Source organism: Mytilus californianus, unplaced genomic scaffold (genome assembly GCF_021869535.1).
Source record: "Mytilus californianus isolate M0D057914Y unplaced genomic scaffold, xbMytCali1.0.p SCAF_4, whole genome shotgun sequence".
NCBI lineage: Eukaryota > Metazoa > Mollusca > Bivalvia > Mytilida > Mytilidae > Mytilus > Mytilus californianus.
The window spans coordinates 7,906,662-7,926,696 of record NW_026262690.1 but is presented as its reverse complement, the minus strand read 5'-3'; the positions used below and the strand labels follow the sequence as shown (position 1 = coordinate 7,926,696).

General features: G+C 35.3%; 1 protein-coding gene across 1 annotated transcript; it reads left to right on the top strand.

Annotated features, from left to right (window-relative positions):
• The first annotated feature begins 230 nt into the window (after positions 1–230).
• On the top strand, positions 231–17,469 carry LOC127737392 (uncharacterized). The gene is made up of 2 exons (XM_052248038.1): positions 231–578; positions 15,653–17,469. Exon 2 carries the CDS (start codon positions 15,711–15,713, stop codon positions 17,163–17,165), a length of 1,455 nt encoding a protein of 484 aa, XP_052103998.1. The 5' UTR covers positions 231–578; positions 15,653–15,710; the 3' UTR covers positions 17,166–17,469.
• Positions 17,470–20,035: the final 2,566 nt, after the last annotated feature.

The following is a 20,035-nucleotide window of genomic DNA, read 5'->3' as shown; positions in this document are numbered from 1 at the left end:
CAAGCAATAAGCCTTGAAGACAGTGTATGAAAAGAAGATTTGTTGCAAAGATAATGATGATTTGCTTTTCTGTAAAGGTTTGCAGTAATTTTATTGATCTCCGTGGGTGTACAAATAAATGCAATTGTGATATAATGTCTGAATCAACAAGTCAGATTCCAAAAATCCATTTAATAAAATCCTCAATGATATCTAAAACTTATATCGCACTTCTAGGATGTAACGTCAGGGGAATCTGTTTGGATTAGAATGAAATGTAAGTGGAGTTTTTACTGCAGGAAAATCAATAAGAAAAAGCCAGTACAACCAGACAACTATCTATAGTTATATGCCAAGCAGTGAAAGAATAAAAAATCCAAGAGAAAATCTGTTAAATAATTATTGAAGATGGCTAGTTTGAGCTAGGAGTGTTTATCCCAATCAATACTATGTTTTAGAAAGCATTGACAGACGAGATTAACAGAATTATATTGTTCTTCTAATTAACATAAGCATAGGATTGATTATAGGGTTAAATACAAGAGGAAATTAATTCAACCTTGCAAGGATGAACGTTCAAGAAGGAACAGTTATCAGAGGTAATCTAATATTTAATATCAATTTTGTTTATTTAGGATTTATGGTTAAGATAATTGAAACAGTATTTAAGATGCATGACTTTATCTTAATTTGGTGCATATATTATTTTTAGATGTATATGTAGTCAAGTTTTGTGATGGTGTACATGTTTTATATTTTATTAAACTGATATAGTTCACAAAATTAACATTTATGCAGAACTTTCGATATTTGTAATCAGATTTCATATAAAATAATTTTTATTTAATGAGCTTCCGATAAACACACAAACAAATGGAGAGCTAATGATTTATTATCTGTTGGTAGTTGCACAATTTTTCATCTCTGCAGAAAAACAACACAGTATTGAATCTAATCAAAGCCTTTGTTTTTTTTTTAGGTTTTTTTTTTTTTTTTTTTGGGGAGGGGGGATCATTTGGTCAATGGAAGCTTTACTATTCTAATTCCAGTACTACTGTTATAACTAACTTTCTATGGAAGCTTTATCATACTAATATTACTGTTATAACTAACTATCTATGGAAACTCTATCATACCAGTATTACTGTTATAACTAACTATCTATGGACCAGTATTACTGTTATAACTAACTATCTATGGACCAGTATTACTGTTATAACTAACTATCTATGGAAGCTCTATCATACCAGTATTACTGCTATAACTTACTATCTATGGAAGCTCTATCTTACCAGTATTACTGTTATAACTTACTATCTATGGAAGCTCTATCATACCAGTATTACTGTTAACTATCAGTCAGTGTCTTTTGTCATATCTTAATGTTTTTTTTCTGTTTGGTAGCTTTTTTACTGCTTTCGTTCTTTTCCATGCATTTATAATATTCACGTGTCGTCACCAGGGTTCTCATATCCAAAAGATAATGGTAACTACAGATGCATATAATATGGCCAAATATTGACCAAAAGCTTTTTAACAGTTTTAAAATTATTAGTTCAAAGTAAACGCAATTCAGTGTAGATTATGGTCGATGCTGAAATATTGGCTACGTCAACGTCATTAGGGTCGTCAAATTTGTTACTTATTCCTCATTCCTTAATCGTTACTACATCATTACTTATTCCTTATTCGTTATGTATTCGCTACTTATTCCTTATTCCTTATTCGTTTTTAATATGTTGTTCCCTTATAATGCTTTCTTTTCTTTTCTTCACCATGGTGTTAGTATTATGGAGTTTGTGGAGGTGAAATTACCCTGTTAGCGCATATGTACCAGTTCCTGCACTCGACTGATACCCTGTTACTTATTCGCTACTTATTGGTTCCTTGTTCGCTTTTGATACATTGTCCTTTTTAGTGATTTTTTTTTCTTTTATTTTCTTGTCTCTGGTGTTAGTTATTGGTTCGCGAGGGTGAAATTAATTTGTAAGCGCGTATATCCCAGTCTCCGCGCTCGACTGATACCCTGTTACTTATTCGCTACCTATGGTTCCTTATTCGCTTTTTATACGTTGCAAATATTGAATGATTTTGTTTTGTTTTTATTTAATGTCTATGGTGTTAGTCCTGGGCTTGTGAAGTTGAAAGTACCCACTGGCGCATATGAATCTGTCTCTGCACTCGACAGATGCCTTGTAACTTGTTCGTTTTTTAAACGTTTCCCCCTTTTTATGGTACCTATGCGATAACTGGGTTGGCCAGAAAACACAGTTATTTCGTAGTGCATTTCTTTTAGATAATAAATTAAAATTAAAAAAAATCGCACCTGCTCTATCTCAAAACAGATTTTTACAATTTAATGTACTAATTTTGGACAAATGATATCAAAATTATAGAAAAGTCTACCAGCTCTAACTCAAAATATGGACAATTCTATGTTAAGGGGGGTCTATATTTCAATTTGACAGCTTCAGACATACTATATTTTTACCTTTTTTAAGTGGACCAACTCCATGAACTCAGGACTACTCCAGAGACATGAATTGGAAAAAAGCAAAATAATTAAAAATGGACCACGTATAAAAAATTAATAAGGAACGAATAAGTAGGGAATAAGTAACAGAGTATCAGTCGAGCGCCGAAACATTCGCACTAACAGGGAAATTTTACCTCCTCGAACCCGTAACTTACACCATGGTGAAGTAAATAAAAGACAAAAAAAAAAGCATTAAAAGGGGCAACATACTAAAAGCGATTAAGGAACGAATAAGGAATAAGTAACGAATAAGAAATAAGTAACGAATAAGGAATAAGAAATAAGTAACCAACTACGCTGGATTGTACTTGAAGATTAAAAGTAACATTCGGTCTAACAGTACTCATCCAGTGATAGAAAATAAGCCTAAGAAAATTATCGATTTTCTGCATTATTCTTCTAGGCAGACTTTGATCCATATAGCTTGGCTTTTTCCATCACAACCTGCAATCCGGGATTGAAAATTCATTTCGAAATAGGGGTTAAAGGGGGGTGTTTTAAATATAAATATGATAGCAAGAAGACTTAACCTACTTTAAATTGTGATATATTGAGAAGAATGTCTGAGTACTTTTGTTGAAATGAAAGACAATTACGATAGAAAAAAGAAACCAAACGACAAAGATAACCGCACGACCAACTAGTAGATCTGATTTAACTGATTTATTGTATTGTGTATATTCTATACAGTTTGTATTTTTACTACTCAGGATGTTCACAGAGAAGGGCCAATCACTTGCGAAAATTACTTTCAGATAATATTTATAATTTACTTATAGGTCATGATTTCAATATTATTATGTAGAAATTTTGTCAACGGGAAAAGTATAATTGGTATGATGCTCGTGACTGAATCTTTAAAAATTATCCATGATATTTTTTTTTTTCAATTATAAATTTTCCATCTTATTTTTGTACCTTAACAAGAGGTTGTCTGAAATAATGTCAAAGCAACAAAATTTGGTACGATGTACTCCTTTTTGAAAAGAAATGAAACATCTTGGATTTTTGGTGTTTGCCTAAAGCTTCATTTCAAAAAGAAGTGTATATTACGGCAATTATAAAGAAATATTTTGTAATTGATAATTTTGTAAACACTATCGAAATTACACATTTTAAAAACGTGGATGATACCTATGATACGAAGAGTGTGACTCAAACTAAGCAGGTGACAGATAAAACCATAGCAAAAATTAACCAAACTAAGCAGGTGACAGATAAAACCATAGCAAAAATTAACCAAACTAAGCAGGTGACAGATAAAACCATAGCATAAATTAACCAAACTAAGCAGGTGATAGATAAAACCATAGCAAAAATTAACCCAGAATACAACACTTACATGAAGTCTACAAAGCGCTCTAGACTAAAGCGCTCTAGACTAAAAACTAAAAATTAAGTAGAACAATCACCGCAAAAAAGAATGAACCCAGCGACTCTTTACATTAAAAAAAACTTACGATTAAAAACACTCGTAAGTCATGAACAATTCGGTATAACTTACGATCAATTTTAATCGTAAAACTTTTTGTGAAAAGAGTTACAGGTGCTCCGAAAGGTGAAGCAGTTTATATTCCACGGGTGGCACCTATTGTGTAATGTTGTCCATGGCAAGTAAACAAAATCCGTTGATAAATTTCAGTAAACAAAATTAAATAAAACACAAGGGACTAGAAAATGCAAAAACTGCTAAAAACGAGTTTCGGATTATTGAGTCAGAACCTTAGTTTCAGCTTTCAAAATTTATAACTTGTATATAATCAGGGCAACTTATTTCTTATACCGGTATTTTGTCTAAAGAGATCAAAAAGGAAGGGGCCAATTTCATTCACATAGTCAAAATCTAAAAGTTGTAAAAACCAACTACAAATGTAGCATTCGACTATCAAATAATCTACATAATGTTTCCCCACAAATTATCCACAATATTTCAGTAAGAAATAATAAATGTTTATTTTTGCTGCATTTTGCTGTCGAAGACAATGTTTTAGTAAAATTTTGCATCAAAGGAAAATTAATTATATTGTATACGGAGGACAATGCATAGCTCTACTTCCCACATGCTTTTGTTTAAGAGTTCTAGTATATTTTGGCTGAATATTCAAAATTTGACAAAATCTGTTAAAATTGCATTCTTTAGGCATTATTAATTTTATCACTTGTACAAAAGCATAATCATAATATTATTATTTTTATTTAAGTATACATTTGCATGTGTGATAATGTGATTTTTAGAAAAAATTGAAGAACGTCTCTTATTTGAAGTAAAGTCGAGGGAAATTGGCATACCCCTATAACAAAAAAAAAGGTAATTGAAATTTCACTATACATATTCACGTCAAAGTTCATGCATATTTTAGTTTTTACTTAAATCGTTTGGAAAAGCAATTTTCCGACAGTTCTTCATCTCAACTTGCCTAGAATGGACATTTTCATGGAACATAGCCTATTTAAATTTCATTTGTGGAATGAATATTGCCTTGTGGCATTAATTCAAGATAATCCATTATTGTAACCATTTTCGCTAATTGAATTCATGAAGATTAACGAATTATAGCCTCTGTTTTGTTTAAATCGTTTAAACTAATATTTATTAATCTAAATATGACGAACTTGATAAAAAAAAATACTGAAAATCTGAGACCAAACTAGGCATAATTGTCCCTATTCGATTCTTGGAATGCATATAAAATCATAAGTAATGCCAGAACTTCAAAGCTTATTATGTGTGTCTGCGTGGGAATGAAACACAAGAAGGTTAATGTTCGGAGGCGTTGATAACAAATATGATGATCGTTAATTTTGATTTCGTAAAAATTTCATATCTCCAAGATGTACTTCATCATCTGTAAACATGTACGTATATCCATTTGTTCTACTCTGAGATTTCTACAACACATTACAATAATCTCAGCTCTACACTACAACAGACAAATTACTTATTCTAGTTCATCACTCTTGTCAATTATATCGATGTCAACAACTTGCATATTGTCTTAGAAAATAAACTGAAAGCAATAGCGTTTATGTCGAATTAACTGGCTCTAAAAACACATTTTTTGACACACATGATTATTATCAGTGAACAAGTTAGATATAAGCCACGTGGACATCATTTATTCATCTAAAGTAACCTGAATTATTGATATAACACAATAATTAACTCATTTAAAATGTGATTTGAAATATTGGAATCGTCATGCTAGTAACTTATTTATGTTTCTTCCATCAAATTTGATGGAAAGAATCTTGTCAACACTTACAAAAAAATGAGTATTCAAATAAAGGCAAGTTAACGACTTAGCATCGGTAGTCTGTCCACGTTCTTATATTCCATAATTGTTAGCTGTGACTTTATGTCATTTCTACGAACTCCATTATATATAAACAGACTTTAGTACAGTACAACAAACCACACCAACCACCAACAAACGACTGATCAGACAAAACACTCACAGAAAGAACAAACCACACCAACCACCAACAAACGACTGATCAGACAAAACACTCACAGAAAGAAAGAAAAACCCACACCAACCACCAACAAACGACTCCTTCGACAAAACCCTCACAGAAAGAACAAACCACACCAATCATCAACAAACGACTGATCAGACAAAACACTCACAGAAAGAAGGACAAACGATTCCCCTGACAAAACACTCACAGAAAGAAGGACAAACGATTCCCCTGACAAAACACTCACAGAAAGAAGGACACACGATTCCCCTGACAAAACACTCACAGAAAGAAGGACAAACGATTCCTCTGACAAAACACTCACAGAAAGAAGGACAAACGATTCCTCTGACAAAACACTCACAGAAAGAAAGAAAAAACCACACCAACCACCAACAAACGACTCCTTCGACAAAACCCTCACAGAAAGAACAAACCACACCAATCACCAACAAACGACTCCTCCGACAAAACACTCACAGAAAGAAGAACACATTATACCAACCACCAACAAACGATTCCTCCGACAAAACACTCACAGAAAGAACAAACCACACCAATCACCAACAAACGACTCCTCCGACAAAACACTCACAGAAAGAAGAACACATTATACCAACCACCAACAAACGACTCCTCCGACAAAACACTCACAGAAAGAAGGACACATTATACCAACCATCAACATACGATTCCTCCGACAAAACACTCACAAAACACTCACAGAAAGAACAAACCACACCAATCACCAACAAATGACTCCTCCGACAAAACACTCACAGAAAGATGAACAAACCACACCAACCACCAACAAACGACTCCTCCGACAAAACACTCACAGAAACAAAGACAAACCACACCAACCACCAACAAACGACTCCTCCAACAAAACACTCACAGAAAGATGAACAAACCACACCAACCACCAACAAACGACTCCTCCGACAAAACACTTACAGAAACAAAGACAAACCACACCAACCACCAACAAACGACTCCTCCGACAAGCCCTCACAGAAAGAACAAACCACACCAATCACCAACAAACGACTCCTCCGACAAAACACTCACAGAAAGAAGGACACATTATACCAACAAACAACAAACGATTCCTCCGACAAAACACTCACAGAAAGAACAAACCACACCAATCACCAACAAACGACTCCTCCGACAAAACACTCACAGAAAGAAGGACACATTATACCAACCATCAACATACGATTCCTCTGACAAAACACTCACAGAAAGAACAAACCACACCAATCACCAACAAATGACTCCTCCGACAAAACACTCACAGAAAGATGAACAAACCACACCAACCACCAACAAACGACTCCTCCGACAAAACACTCACAGAAACAAAGACAAACCACACCAACCACCAACAAACGACTCCTCCAACAAAACACTCACAGAAAGATGAACAAACCACACCAACCACCAACAAACGACTCCTCCGACAAAACACTTACAGAAACAAAGACAAACCACACCAACCACCAACAAACGACTCCTCCGACAAAACACTCACAGAAAGATGAACAAACCACACCAACCACCAACAAACGACTCCTTCCACAAAATACACTCACAGAAACAAGGACAAACCACACCAACCACCAACAAACGACTCCTCCGACGAAACACTCAAAGAAACAAGGACAAACCACACCAACCACCAACAAACGACTCCTCCGACAAAACACTCACAGAAAGATGAACAAACCACACCAACCACCAACAAACGACTCCTTCCACAAAACACTCACAGAAACAAGGACAAACCACACCAACCACAAACAAACGAATCCTTCGACAAAGCACTCACAAAAACAAGGACAAGCCACACGTAATACCAACAAACGACTCCTCCGACAAAACACTCACAGAAACAAGGACAAACCACACCAACCAAAAACAAACGACTCCTTCGACAAAGCACTCACTGAAACAAGGACAAACCACATCAACCACCAACAAACGACTCCTTCGAAAAAGCACTCACAGAAACAAGGATAACCACACCAACTACCAACAAACATCTTCTCCGACAAAGCACTCACAAAAACAAGGACAAACTACACCAACAACTAACAAACGACTCCTTCAACTAAATACTCACAGAATGAAAGAAAAACCACACCTACGACCGTGAAACGACTCCTCCGACAAAACACTCACAGAAAGAAGGACATACCACACCAACCACCAACAAACGACTTCTCCGACAAAACACTCAAAGAAACAAGGACAAACCACACCAACCACCAACAAACGACTCATTGTACAAAACAATCACAGAAACAAGGACAAACCATACCAACCACCAACAAACGACTCATTGTACAAAACAATCACAGAAACAAGGACAAACCACACCAACCACCAACAAACAACTCTTCCAACAAAACACTCACAGAAACAAGATAACAACCACACCAACCACCAATAAACGACTCCTCCGACAAAACACTCAGAGAAACAAGGAAAAATCCAAACCAACCACCAACAAACAACTCCTCCGACAAAACAGTCACAGAAACAAGGACACCAACTACCAACAAACGACTCCTCCGACAAAATACTCACAGAAACAAGGACAAACCACACCAAATATCAACAAACGACTCCTCCGACAAAACACTCACAGAAACAAGGACAAACCAAACCAACTATCAACAAACATCTCCTCCGACAAAACACTCACAAAAACAAGGACAAACCATACCAACCACCAACAAACGACTCATTGTACAAAACAATCACAGAAACAAGGACAAACCACACCAACCACCAACAAACAACTCTTCCAACAAAACACTCACAGAAACAAGATAACAACCACACCAACCACCAATAAACGACTCCTCCGACAAAACACTCAGAGAAACAAGGAAAAATCCAAACCAACCACCAACAAACAACTCCTCCGACAAAACAGTCACAGAAACAAGGACAAACCACAACTAATACCAACAAACGACTCCTTTGAGAAAACACTCACAGAAACAAGAAAAAACAAAATAAACCACCAACAAACAATCCTCCGACAAAACACTCATAGAAACAAGGACAAACCACACCAGCCACCAACAAACGAGTCCTCCGACAAAATACTCACAGAATGAAGGACAAACCTTACCTACCACCGTGAAACGACTCCTCCGACAAATCACTCACAGAAAGAAGGACAAACAACACCAACCACCAACAAACGACTCCTTCGACAAAACACTCACGGAAACAAGGAAAAACCACTCCAACCACCAACAAACAACTCCTCCGACAAAACACACGGAAACAAGGACAAACCATACTTAATACCATCAAACGACTCCTCCGACAAAACACTCACAGAAACAAGAACAAACCATACTTAATACCATCAAACGACTTCTCCGAGAAAACACTCACAGCAACAAGGAAAAACCAAATCAACTACCAACAAACAACTCCTTCATCAAAACACTCACAGAAACAAGGACACCAACTACCAACAAACGACTCCTCCGACAAAATACTCACAGAAACAAGGACAAAACACACCAAATATCAACAAACGACTCCTCCGACAAAACACTCACAGAAAGAAGGACAAACCAAACCAACTATCAACAAACATCTCCTCCGACAAAACACTCACAGAAACAAGGACAAACCATACCAACCACCAACAAACGACTCATTGTACAAAACAATGACAGAAACAAGGACAAACCACACCAACCACCAACAAACAACTCTTCCAACAAAACACTCACAGAAACAAGATAACAACCATACCAACCACCAATAAACGACTCCTCCGACAAAACACTCAGAGAAACAAGGAAAAATCCAAACCAACCACCAACAAACAACTCCTCCGACAAAACAGTCACAGAAACAAGGACAAACCACAACTAATACCAACAAACGACTCCTTTGAGAAAACACTCACAGAAACAAGAAAAAACAAAATAAACCACCAACAAACAATCCTCCGACAAAACACTCACAGAAACAAGGACAAACCACACCAGCCACCAACAAACGAGTCCTCCGACAAAATACTCACAGAATGAAGGACAAACCTTACCTACCACCGTGAAACGACTCCTCCGACAAATCACTCGCAGAAAGAAGGACAAACAACACCAACCACCAACAAACGACTCCTCCGACAAAACACTCACAGAAAGAAGGACAAACCAAACCAACTATCAACAAACATCTCCTCCGACAAAACACTCACAGAAACAAGGACTAACCACACCAACCACCAACAAACAACTCCTCAAACAAAACACTCACAAAAACAAGGACAAACCAAACCAACTACCAACAAACATCTCCTCCGACAAAACACTCACAGAAACAAGGACAAACCATACTTAATAACATCAAACGACTTCTCCAAGAAAACACTCACAGAAACAAGGACACTGACCACCAACAAACGACTCCTCCGACAAAGCCCTCACAGAAAGAAGGACAAACCACACCAACCACATACAAACGACTCCTCCGACAAAATACTCACAGATCAAAGGACAAACCACAACAACCACCAACAAACGACTCCTCCGACAAAATACTCACAGAATGAGGGACAAACCACACCAACCACCAACAAACTCCTCCCTCCGACAAAATACTCACAGAATGAAGGACAAACCACACCTACCACCGTGAAACGACTCCTCCGACAAAACACTCACAAAAAGAAGGACAAACCACACCAACCACCAACAAACGACTCCTCCGACAAAATACTCACAGAACCAAGGACAAACAACAATGAACAGCACATGTTGTATGTCAATTTCGTAGAAGTATAGGTGAAAAAAAAACTTAATTATATTATGCAAAGGAGAAGCTGGAGAAGTTGAGCAAATGAAATATTTATAATCAAAGTCAATCTAGAGTAAATTCATGACATATAGAGAGAATAAAAATCTAATCCTATGTAGATTGTAATTAAACTTGAATATGACGTCAAACACAAGTGTTAATAAATTAAAATAAATGCAAATTATCGTTGATGGTATTAAATGGATTTTTTTAATTATTATTATTTATTTGATTATTTTTTAATTTTTTAGGGGGGGGGGGGGGGGGGGGGGTTGTTGTTGTTGTTAGAGATGAAAGGTTGTATATTTAAGGCTGGATTATTTTGTATTTACTGTTGTGTCTAAAATTGATTGCCTTGTATCAAAAATCGACATAGATAAATCAGCCTTTTACAATATGTTATTATTTTTGTCATGGAAATAATTATCTAAGCTTTATCAGTAACTTGTATTCGTTTAGACCTTCGGTTATTTACATCCTTGTCCTATGGTATCTGACGGGTAGTTGTCTTGTCCTATGGTATGTGACGGGTAGTTGTCTTGTCCTATGGTATCTGACGGGTAGTTGTCTTGTCCTATGGTATGTGACGGGTAGTTGTCTTGTCCTATGGTATGTGACGGGCAGTTGTCTTGTCATATGGTATCTAACGGGTAGTTGTCTTGTCCTATGGTATCTGACGGGTAGTTGTCTTGTCCTATGGTATGTGACGGGTAGTTGTCTTGTCCTATGGTATGTGACGGATAGTTGTCTTGTCCTATGGTATCTAACGGGTAGTTGTCTTGTCCTATGGTATGTGACGGGTAGTTGTCTTGTCCTATGGTATCTGACGGGTAGTTGTCTTGTCCTATGGTATGTGACGGGTAGTTGTCTTGTCCTATGGTATGTGACGGGTAGTTGTCTTGTCCTATGGTATCTGACGGGTCGTTGTCTTGTCCTGTGGTATGTGACGGATAGTTGTCTTGTCCTATGGTATCTGACGGGTAGTTGTCTTGTCCTGTGGTATGTGACGGGTAGTTGTCTTGTCCTATGGTATGTGACGGGTCGTTGTCTTGTCCTATGGTATCTGACGGGTAGTTGTCTTGTCCTGTGATATTTGACTGGTAGTTGTCTTGTCCTATGGTATGTGACGGGTCGTTGTCTTGTCCTATGGTATCTGACGGGTAGTTGTCTTGTCCTATGGTATCTGACGGATAGTTGTCTCATTGGCAAGCATACCTCATCTCCTGATTTTAAAATTGATTCATTAGATCGGTACTCAGCACACAAATCATTAAAAGATAATAGACGCAAAGTACCGATCTAAGAGTTCTCGCATTTACTCAAAGCTTATTCAAATCACAGTTTAAAGTCACAAATATATCATGTTCTCACAGACTAGTAAAATGTCATCAATTAGTACACCTCCAACGTATTTTGTGTAAACACGTCATGCGCAGTCTGAAAAAAACATGACCTTGTGCTATAAAAAAATATAAGTATTGACAAGATGAAGGACAATACGTGTTTTAACACATTAAAATACCTCAGTAGATCTTACTACGATGCAGATTAAATACGTTTTGAGAATAAGTTTATTCGAATGAAGTTTACATCGATCATATCTTAATTTACGAACTCTATATACCACATCACCGTTTAAATATGATGTGATTACTCATTTGTTACAAGAGTACATGTACAGTAAAACTTTCAAACTAAATTTTTGTATCTATGAACAAATTTAGTAAAGGTTTTAAGAATGTTGTCGTAACGAAATCCCTGAATTGTTTATTTAACAGTTACACTAAGATAACGTTCATTGAAATCTAAAACGTCATTTCAGAGACGGGCATAGCGATCGAGTTGAAAATTTACAACGAGTAAAAAGGTGCCAACAGAACACCACCGTACACAAAAAAGGAAAGAAAATTAACACAAGTGAACGAAAATTCGTTTCTTTTCTTGTATAATTTAGTAAGGATGTTCCCCTGTGAAACTAGAATATCCGAATTCAGGAAAAGACAATCAATGCTATAAACTTATATTTATTCTAAATAAATTCCTTGAAGTAAATTGTCTCAGTAGAATCAGAAATGTCTCGGTTACCTCAAGCAAAATTGTGATCCAGGTAATGGCATGACAAGTGTTACATGTTCAATCAAATGGAATTAAGCAAGATGAATCTTTACCGAGTTTGTCCGTAAACTGTGACTCATAACAATACAGGAACAAGTCTGCTGTTAAAGGGACACAATTGGTGTCCTAGGAATACTTATACAATCTGTCGATAAAGTGTATTGCTAATTGTTAATTTATTTCGGTCCATCATCGACATCACCGCCATGGCTAAATACAGCATAAAGGTTAAATACCGGTACATTTTTTATTGTCCAATGTCGTGAAAACTATAAAAGATACAGAAAATCGTGTCCAAAATGTCGAAATGTCAATATCTACTTACACAATATGTGAACCAAGATATCCGACGAGTTCTAAAAGATGTGTTGGTCCTTATATGACGTTTTTAATCAATTTTATTATTTTTGCCTATGATTATGAACTACATAGACAGAAACTGTATTCAATAAAAATTATCAGCAATTAGAGATCTCTAAAAATGGCAACATGAATTATACCATAAATATGTTACTTTAAGGAGTTATTGCCCTTAAAAGGCAATTTGTAATGAATTTTAGCATTTCTGGTAATTATCTTAAGTGTATTAGATAAAAAGAAACTGTATTTAGGAAAATTATCAGCAATACAAGATCTACAAAAAATACTTAGTTTTTGTAAAAAATAATGTCTATTCTTTGGTAGGAATTATTGCCCTTAAATGACAATGTAACTCATTTTAGCGTTATCGTCTTGTATCAGGACAACTGATATCGATAGTCAAAAAGAAAATATAAAACAGCCACAAAAAAATCAGCAATACAACATCTACAAAGAGCAATTGAAAGTTCTGGTATAGAAAAATGTAATCTTGATTTTACGCAAATATCAATATCAGTTTTTTTAGATAGGCGATCCAGACTCATTGTAGGCTCTGGTTCTTATAAATGTATCTTTAAATTATATCATTTCATCTACTATAATAAATGTCCTTCTAGTTCTTTCTTTTTCTCTGCTACGTTCGACATAATTGCGTAATTTTTGAACTAAATATCCTCCCTGGAAGCAATTATTCGAAAACAAATTATGTATTTTGATATGTTTCTTCTAATGCTTCCATCGGTTGCGTTTAGAATCGGAAAAAATAGATAACACAGAGAGCTTTTGTGAAAGAAATATGGATGTGCATAAGTTGTCAATGAGTCGGAAACGTTTTAAGTGGAAATCAATGTAACATAGACATGTAATCAATATCATAGAAATCTAATCAAATAAACACAGAAATGATTCTGCTGGGTTGTAAATAATGTCATTATACATACTCATTTGATGTATACAAAATGAACGATCAATGTTGTGTACCAATTATAAATTTGTACAGAATTATGCCTTCATACGGACAATTTAAAATATTTTTTAACTTAGAATCTGGTGTAAGCGAAAAATATAAAGAGAATCCTTTGTAGTTTTATGACAGGATTAGGATGTAATTTCATTGAAAAGCATACTCATAAAGCATTTACTATTTGAAGGTACCCTATAATAGAAATAAAATGAGGCAATAGTTTTCATTTTCTGTTTTGGCCTTTGACCCGAAGCATCAATCTGACTTTCTGAAATACAAAAAAGAATTCTGTCGATAATCCAATTTCCAATAAATAAAACTTTATAACTTACAAATATAACTACAACAGCACAAGTCTTGCACAAAATGTGCTGAAAGGGTGCAACTACTAATTCTGATAACTTATGCTTCTTTTACTTCACAATTTTGATTGCCGAGTTTATGAGCTTCGGTCCTTGCTTAGAAGTTGGCTGGACTCCTGTGGAACCCTCTACATTTACCTACAAGAATTGTAGATCCGCGGCGGATGTAAAAATATAGGACATTACGACTCATTACTTGAAGCAAAATAAAGTATTACATGTCAAGCAAATTTTTTTCGATGATCACAACAGAATTGGTGAGATATCATAATACATTAAATAACATATATGGAAGAAAGACATAACTGCAATATCATAAAATGACGATATTATTAATAGGTAACATTTTGATAAAGACAAAGATTAATAGGTAACATTTTAATAAAGACAAAGAGCTATAAAACATCAGTTATTTCAAAAAAGCCATCTTGTTCATTTAATACTCTACTTAGCTCTCATCCCATATTTTACTGACTATGTATATATCGTATTAGGTCACTCTGTGTAACTAATTGTATCTGAATACAAACTACTATAATAACTAAATGTGATGCAATCTTCGACTTAATTCATCTGACTCCTGTTTGTGTGTTACTTATGTTTACTCCCCCCCCCCCCCCCCCCACACTTTTGACTTTGAAGTGCGGTAGTTTTGTTAATACTTTTTATCACAAGCGTTACAAAAAAGTCATTTGGACTTTTACTGCAGATTTTATTTAATCGGCCCAGTTAGTTTTAAACAGAGAGATTCTGGTTATATTATGAAGTGTTTGTATTAACACCGCCAGCTTTATTTACAATAATACATTAAATAACAGTTATGCAAATATCTCAGGCACTATTCTATTACATTGTAAATATCTCAGGCACTATTCTATTACATTGTAAATATCTAAATAACAGAGCTTTAGTAAGTACATATATCGTTGTTATCTTGTTTTTTCGTTTTGAAGTACTAAACACATTTTTTCAATTGTTTTTGTGTTTTTGTTTTTGCTGTTTAGAAATTTAATGCGTTTTACTTACATTCTATTTTAGATAAATGAGATTGGATTAATGTATACAGATTTAGGAGGTTCACATCTTAATTATCTGTATGTCACGATGGATTTTAGACCTCAATGTTAAAGACAGATACAAGCAGTTGATGAGAAACATGTTATGCGCATGCGGCAACGAATCTACAGATAGTGGACCAATAATCGACATAGATCAAGTGTTACAAGACTACGCATGGCGAGAATTAAAGCGAGACGCACGATGGTATCAGAGTCCACTGTTACGTCGATCTTTTTATGAAATTGAAATCCCCTGGAATTTCTATGAATTTATACATAAAACTGTTAACTTTAGTTTGCGAAACAATAATCATATATCGTCAGACGGTTTGAAGAATCGTAAACAGGTTGAATTATTTTCAACACAATACGAAAACAACACGGCAAAAGATCAAGTGTATAATTTGAAAACAAACAGACAAACACAGGCTCGAACATACGTTTCTTTTCAGAAAGGTTTTGCTATAAAGGGAAAGGCAAATTTCAGTATTGATATCCCAGAGCGATTCGGTCACTGCGGAGTTACAGCTAGTGCTAGCGGAAAATTGAAAGTAACGAAAATCAGAGGGGAGAGTTTGGAAGAAATGTTTGCATGGCAAGTTGATAGTGATATAACTGTTGATCCATATCACGTGACCAATGTTAAACTTGTAGTCACAGAAGATGAGTTCGTTGCAGACTTTGAAATTAAAACCACGATGCGGATGCCTACTGGCGAAGCGCCGATAATTCTGAAACGAAAGCGGGACAATCACATACAAGCAGTACTTCTCATATCAGACTTACACGAAGCATTTTCTGATTTAAGCAACACAGTCGTGAACTTTGTAAAATCAGAATCAACTGGTTCATCAAAGGGAGTGGTTGAATTCTGCACGACCGGAATTCTTGACAGCGTTCGATGGCGAGACCAACGAATTACCATTGAATCAAAACCTCTATCTCCATCGATTACAGAGGCAGCCGATCTTCTGTATGATATACCCCTCTATGCCAAAGACATATACAGCCAAGTAATCAAACATGCAACCAAGGAAAAGGAAAATCGAATAGACATGTATACACAAGATCAAATCAATCAAGGTGCTTCTGCTTCGTTGTCGAAAACGGAAACACGTGATTTGCGATTAAACATAATTCCAAAAATCATCACCGAAGGACCAGATTCAGACGTATTTTTTAAAGATTCGGAAATATCTATGGGTGATGCAATTACAGCGCTGTCTGTAGCGGCTCATCCTATTATACGTCAAAGTGAATTGCCAAAAGTGTCAGATGATATCAAAGTTGATATGCCAAAAGTACCGGAGCCTCAACAACCAACACAACAACAACGACGACCGTCGTTGACATCGCTGAAACGATCTGCTTATGATTCTCCATTACAGGTTATCAAAGAGCTAAGTCTTGAAGATAAGCAGAAGAGTGAAGATTCCACAAACTCCCCAGACTCATCTGATTCACAAAGATTTTCTAAAGTTACAAGCGTATGAATTTGAACCCATCATACACTAAAAAAATGACTCCTGTTTTATTTATCGTTGTGCACTTACATTAATATCTTTAGAAATTATCAGACCATTGTTTTTGAAGCATAACGTGTAAACCAATTCTTTCATTTATGCACTGTTCATGAATCAACTCTTTTTAAGTGATACAAAAAATCCTTTAAATGTAGATGACTCGTGTATCCTAGTATCGTTTTGATGTAGTCGTTAGGTGTAACACTTCCTAGAATATGATATTTGCGGTACAAACATATCTCACTAATAAAGTTTGATTTATCATATAGGTCTATATTTTTCAACATATATATTTGCATTGAAAAATTTCCATTTAAAAAATTTTGCGATACACGAATTGGTCAATAATGTTATATTAATATCTTTTATATTTGCATTATTGGCATACATAGGATAGTCTTTCGTTTATATACGCATAATATTAATAAAATGAGATATGGGAATAAACGATAACCCTACGTTACAAAAAACGCATCTAAAGGTCAAAATAAGGTTTACAGTATGCAAGTTTTATCATTGGGCTTCTTCCACCAATAAAAACCGACCGCCACGAAATAGCAAAATAGTGCTGAAAGTGGCGTTAAACACCAAACAATCAATCAATCAATTATTCGGATTACGAGATGGTTACCGGTACAACGGGAACGTTGAAAAATTGGAAACGTGACATTTATTGAAGCATCTGCCGTGTGTTTCATACAGGTGAATTCGACAATTTTCTTTGTTCTAACGCTAGATAACTCAAGCGCTCCTTGAGTAGAAATAAGAAGATGTGGTATGATTGACGATGTGACAACACTTTTGTTTAATTTCATGCGTGTGAGGAAATATTGCGCATTCGATTTGGAAAAGTAGTGAGATTAAATGACTATTTTGGTATGATAACTGCTTAAAGGTTGTAATATAGTAGTATGTGTTTTATATACGCTTGAGTAACTGAAGTTACCATATAATGAGATTTTAAGTCTTCTATGGAGCTTAAAGCACGAACTATAGAACAAATAAAACATTTTTGAAACGAAAAAACTTTTCTTGAATTTCAAAATTGTTTTTGTTAACACGTAAATTATTCTTGGCTGAATAAGGCAAGAATAACATTTTAACTACTAGGGGGGGTTCCTTAAGCAAACAATTCAAACTTTAAACAAAGTAGGAAATTTGAAAAGGTACTTTTTGATTTGATTAAATTTTCCTATAGTATCGTATCGTGTACCTGATTTTCAGCACTACAGATAAAAATTTGCTCCTCCCATAATACAATACATGCTTAATAATTGACATCCAATAAACCAATTTACTTGTGTTGTATATATTTATTCTCTTAATTGGTATTAATGGACAAAACAACATTGAGATAACAATATCAAAGTACGATTTACAAAGCAAAGCAATAAAAAGATAACCAAGTCAGTAGTAAACACTAGAAGCATTACGACCATGGGAATCATTTGGTGTCAAAACCATCAATTCAAACTTAATTTTACTTTAAAAGCATTCTATCGATTTAAAACTACTGAACACTGTTAATCGCTCCTGAATGGTAACTTTGATTATAACTGTTTATGCCAATGCAATTTAATGGAGACTAGAACGTGTAATAAGTGCCAATTTACTTCAGATTTTAGCTCCGGGTGCTGAGATTGTTAATTTTATTTTCTCCCTTGTTAATTTCAAATCGATCGCATCTTTGCAAGTAGGAAATTGTAACAAAACGAAAATATAGGAAAATCAACACAATAATGCATTATAGAAAATTTTTTGTTCATATGCACATCTCTTTTTATGTTAAACCGTTATTTACACTGTAAAACCCAATATATTACACCAGAGTAATGCTTAAGTGGTAACAATTAAAACAAGTCGACAGTTGACAGGTCGACAGGTTTACATGCAGTTGACAAGTAGATAGTCGACAGGTTTGCATGCAGTTGACAAGTAGATAGTCGACAGGTTTGCATGCAGTTGACAAGTAGATATTCGGCAGGTTTACATGCAGTTGACAAGTACATAGTCGACAGGTTTACATGCAGTTGACAACTAGATAGTCGACAGGTCGACAGGTGACAAAATTATGAAAAATGATTAAATCAAAGTTATACCAAAAATTATTACTATAGTGGTTGATGGTCGACAGGTCAACGGGCCGGACCGTCGACAATTGACCAATAATGCCCATTGGTTTATGTCGACCTTTCAAACTGTCGATCTGTCGACCTATGTACATAAAAACTAAAACTGTCAACCTGTCGACCTATGTATATATAAACTGATTTATCCCTCTATTCTTCCGATGGAACTACAATCCCGTATATCCTACTTGACCCAAACCCATAAAAGATAGTTTTAATCTGGTATGCCAGACGTATGGTTTGTCAACAAAAGATTCATTCATCAGTGGCATCCGAACCAAAACAATTGGAAAGCCGAATCACTTACAAATTTGAAGAGCATTGGAAACCCTGATTTAAATAGGTTAAGCCATATCTGATCTAGGAAATCTAGTCATAGGATAGACCTTAGTGCTTCTAATAACTTTAAACAGAAAAGAAATTTAGTCTCTTCCTGAATAGGACAAAAGCACCAGAAGACTAGCACATTTCGAGTAAATGTTTTCATCGCTAGATATAATTAAATGTTTGGAAAAGACTATGTGACACAATAAAAATAGGTAACACACAGCGCTTGCGAAAGAGGGAGAGAATGCTTGAGTTCAGAAAAGTGCAACAAAAACATTAGGAGCACAAAGCATACCTGCAGAGTTAATAGGAACAGTAAATTGGGGATAAAGTTTCAAACAATTACTTTTTGAGCGGCGCACTCGTATCAAAACTGTGATTTGA

Coding starts and splice junctions, on each gene's coding strand:
- LOC127737392 (XM_052248038.1), top strand. CDS start 15,711: ATGTCACGATGGATTTTAGACCTCAATGTTAAAGACAGATACAAGCAG.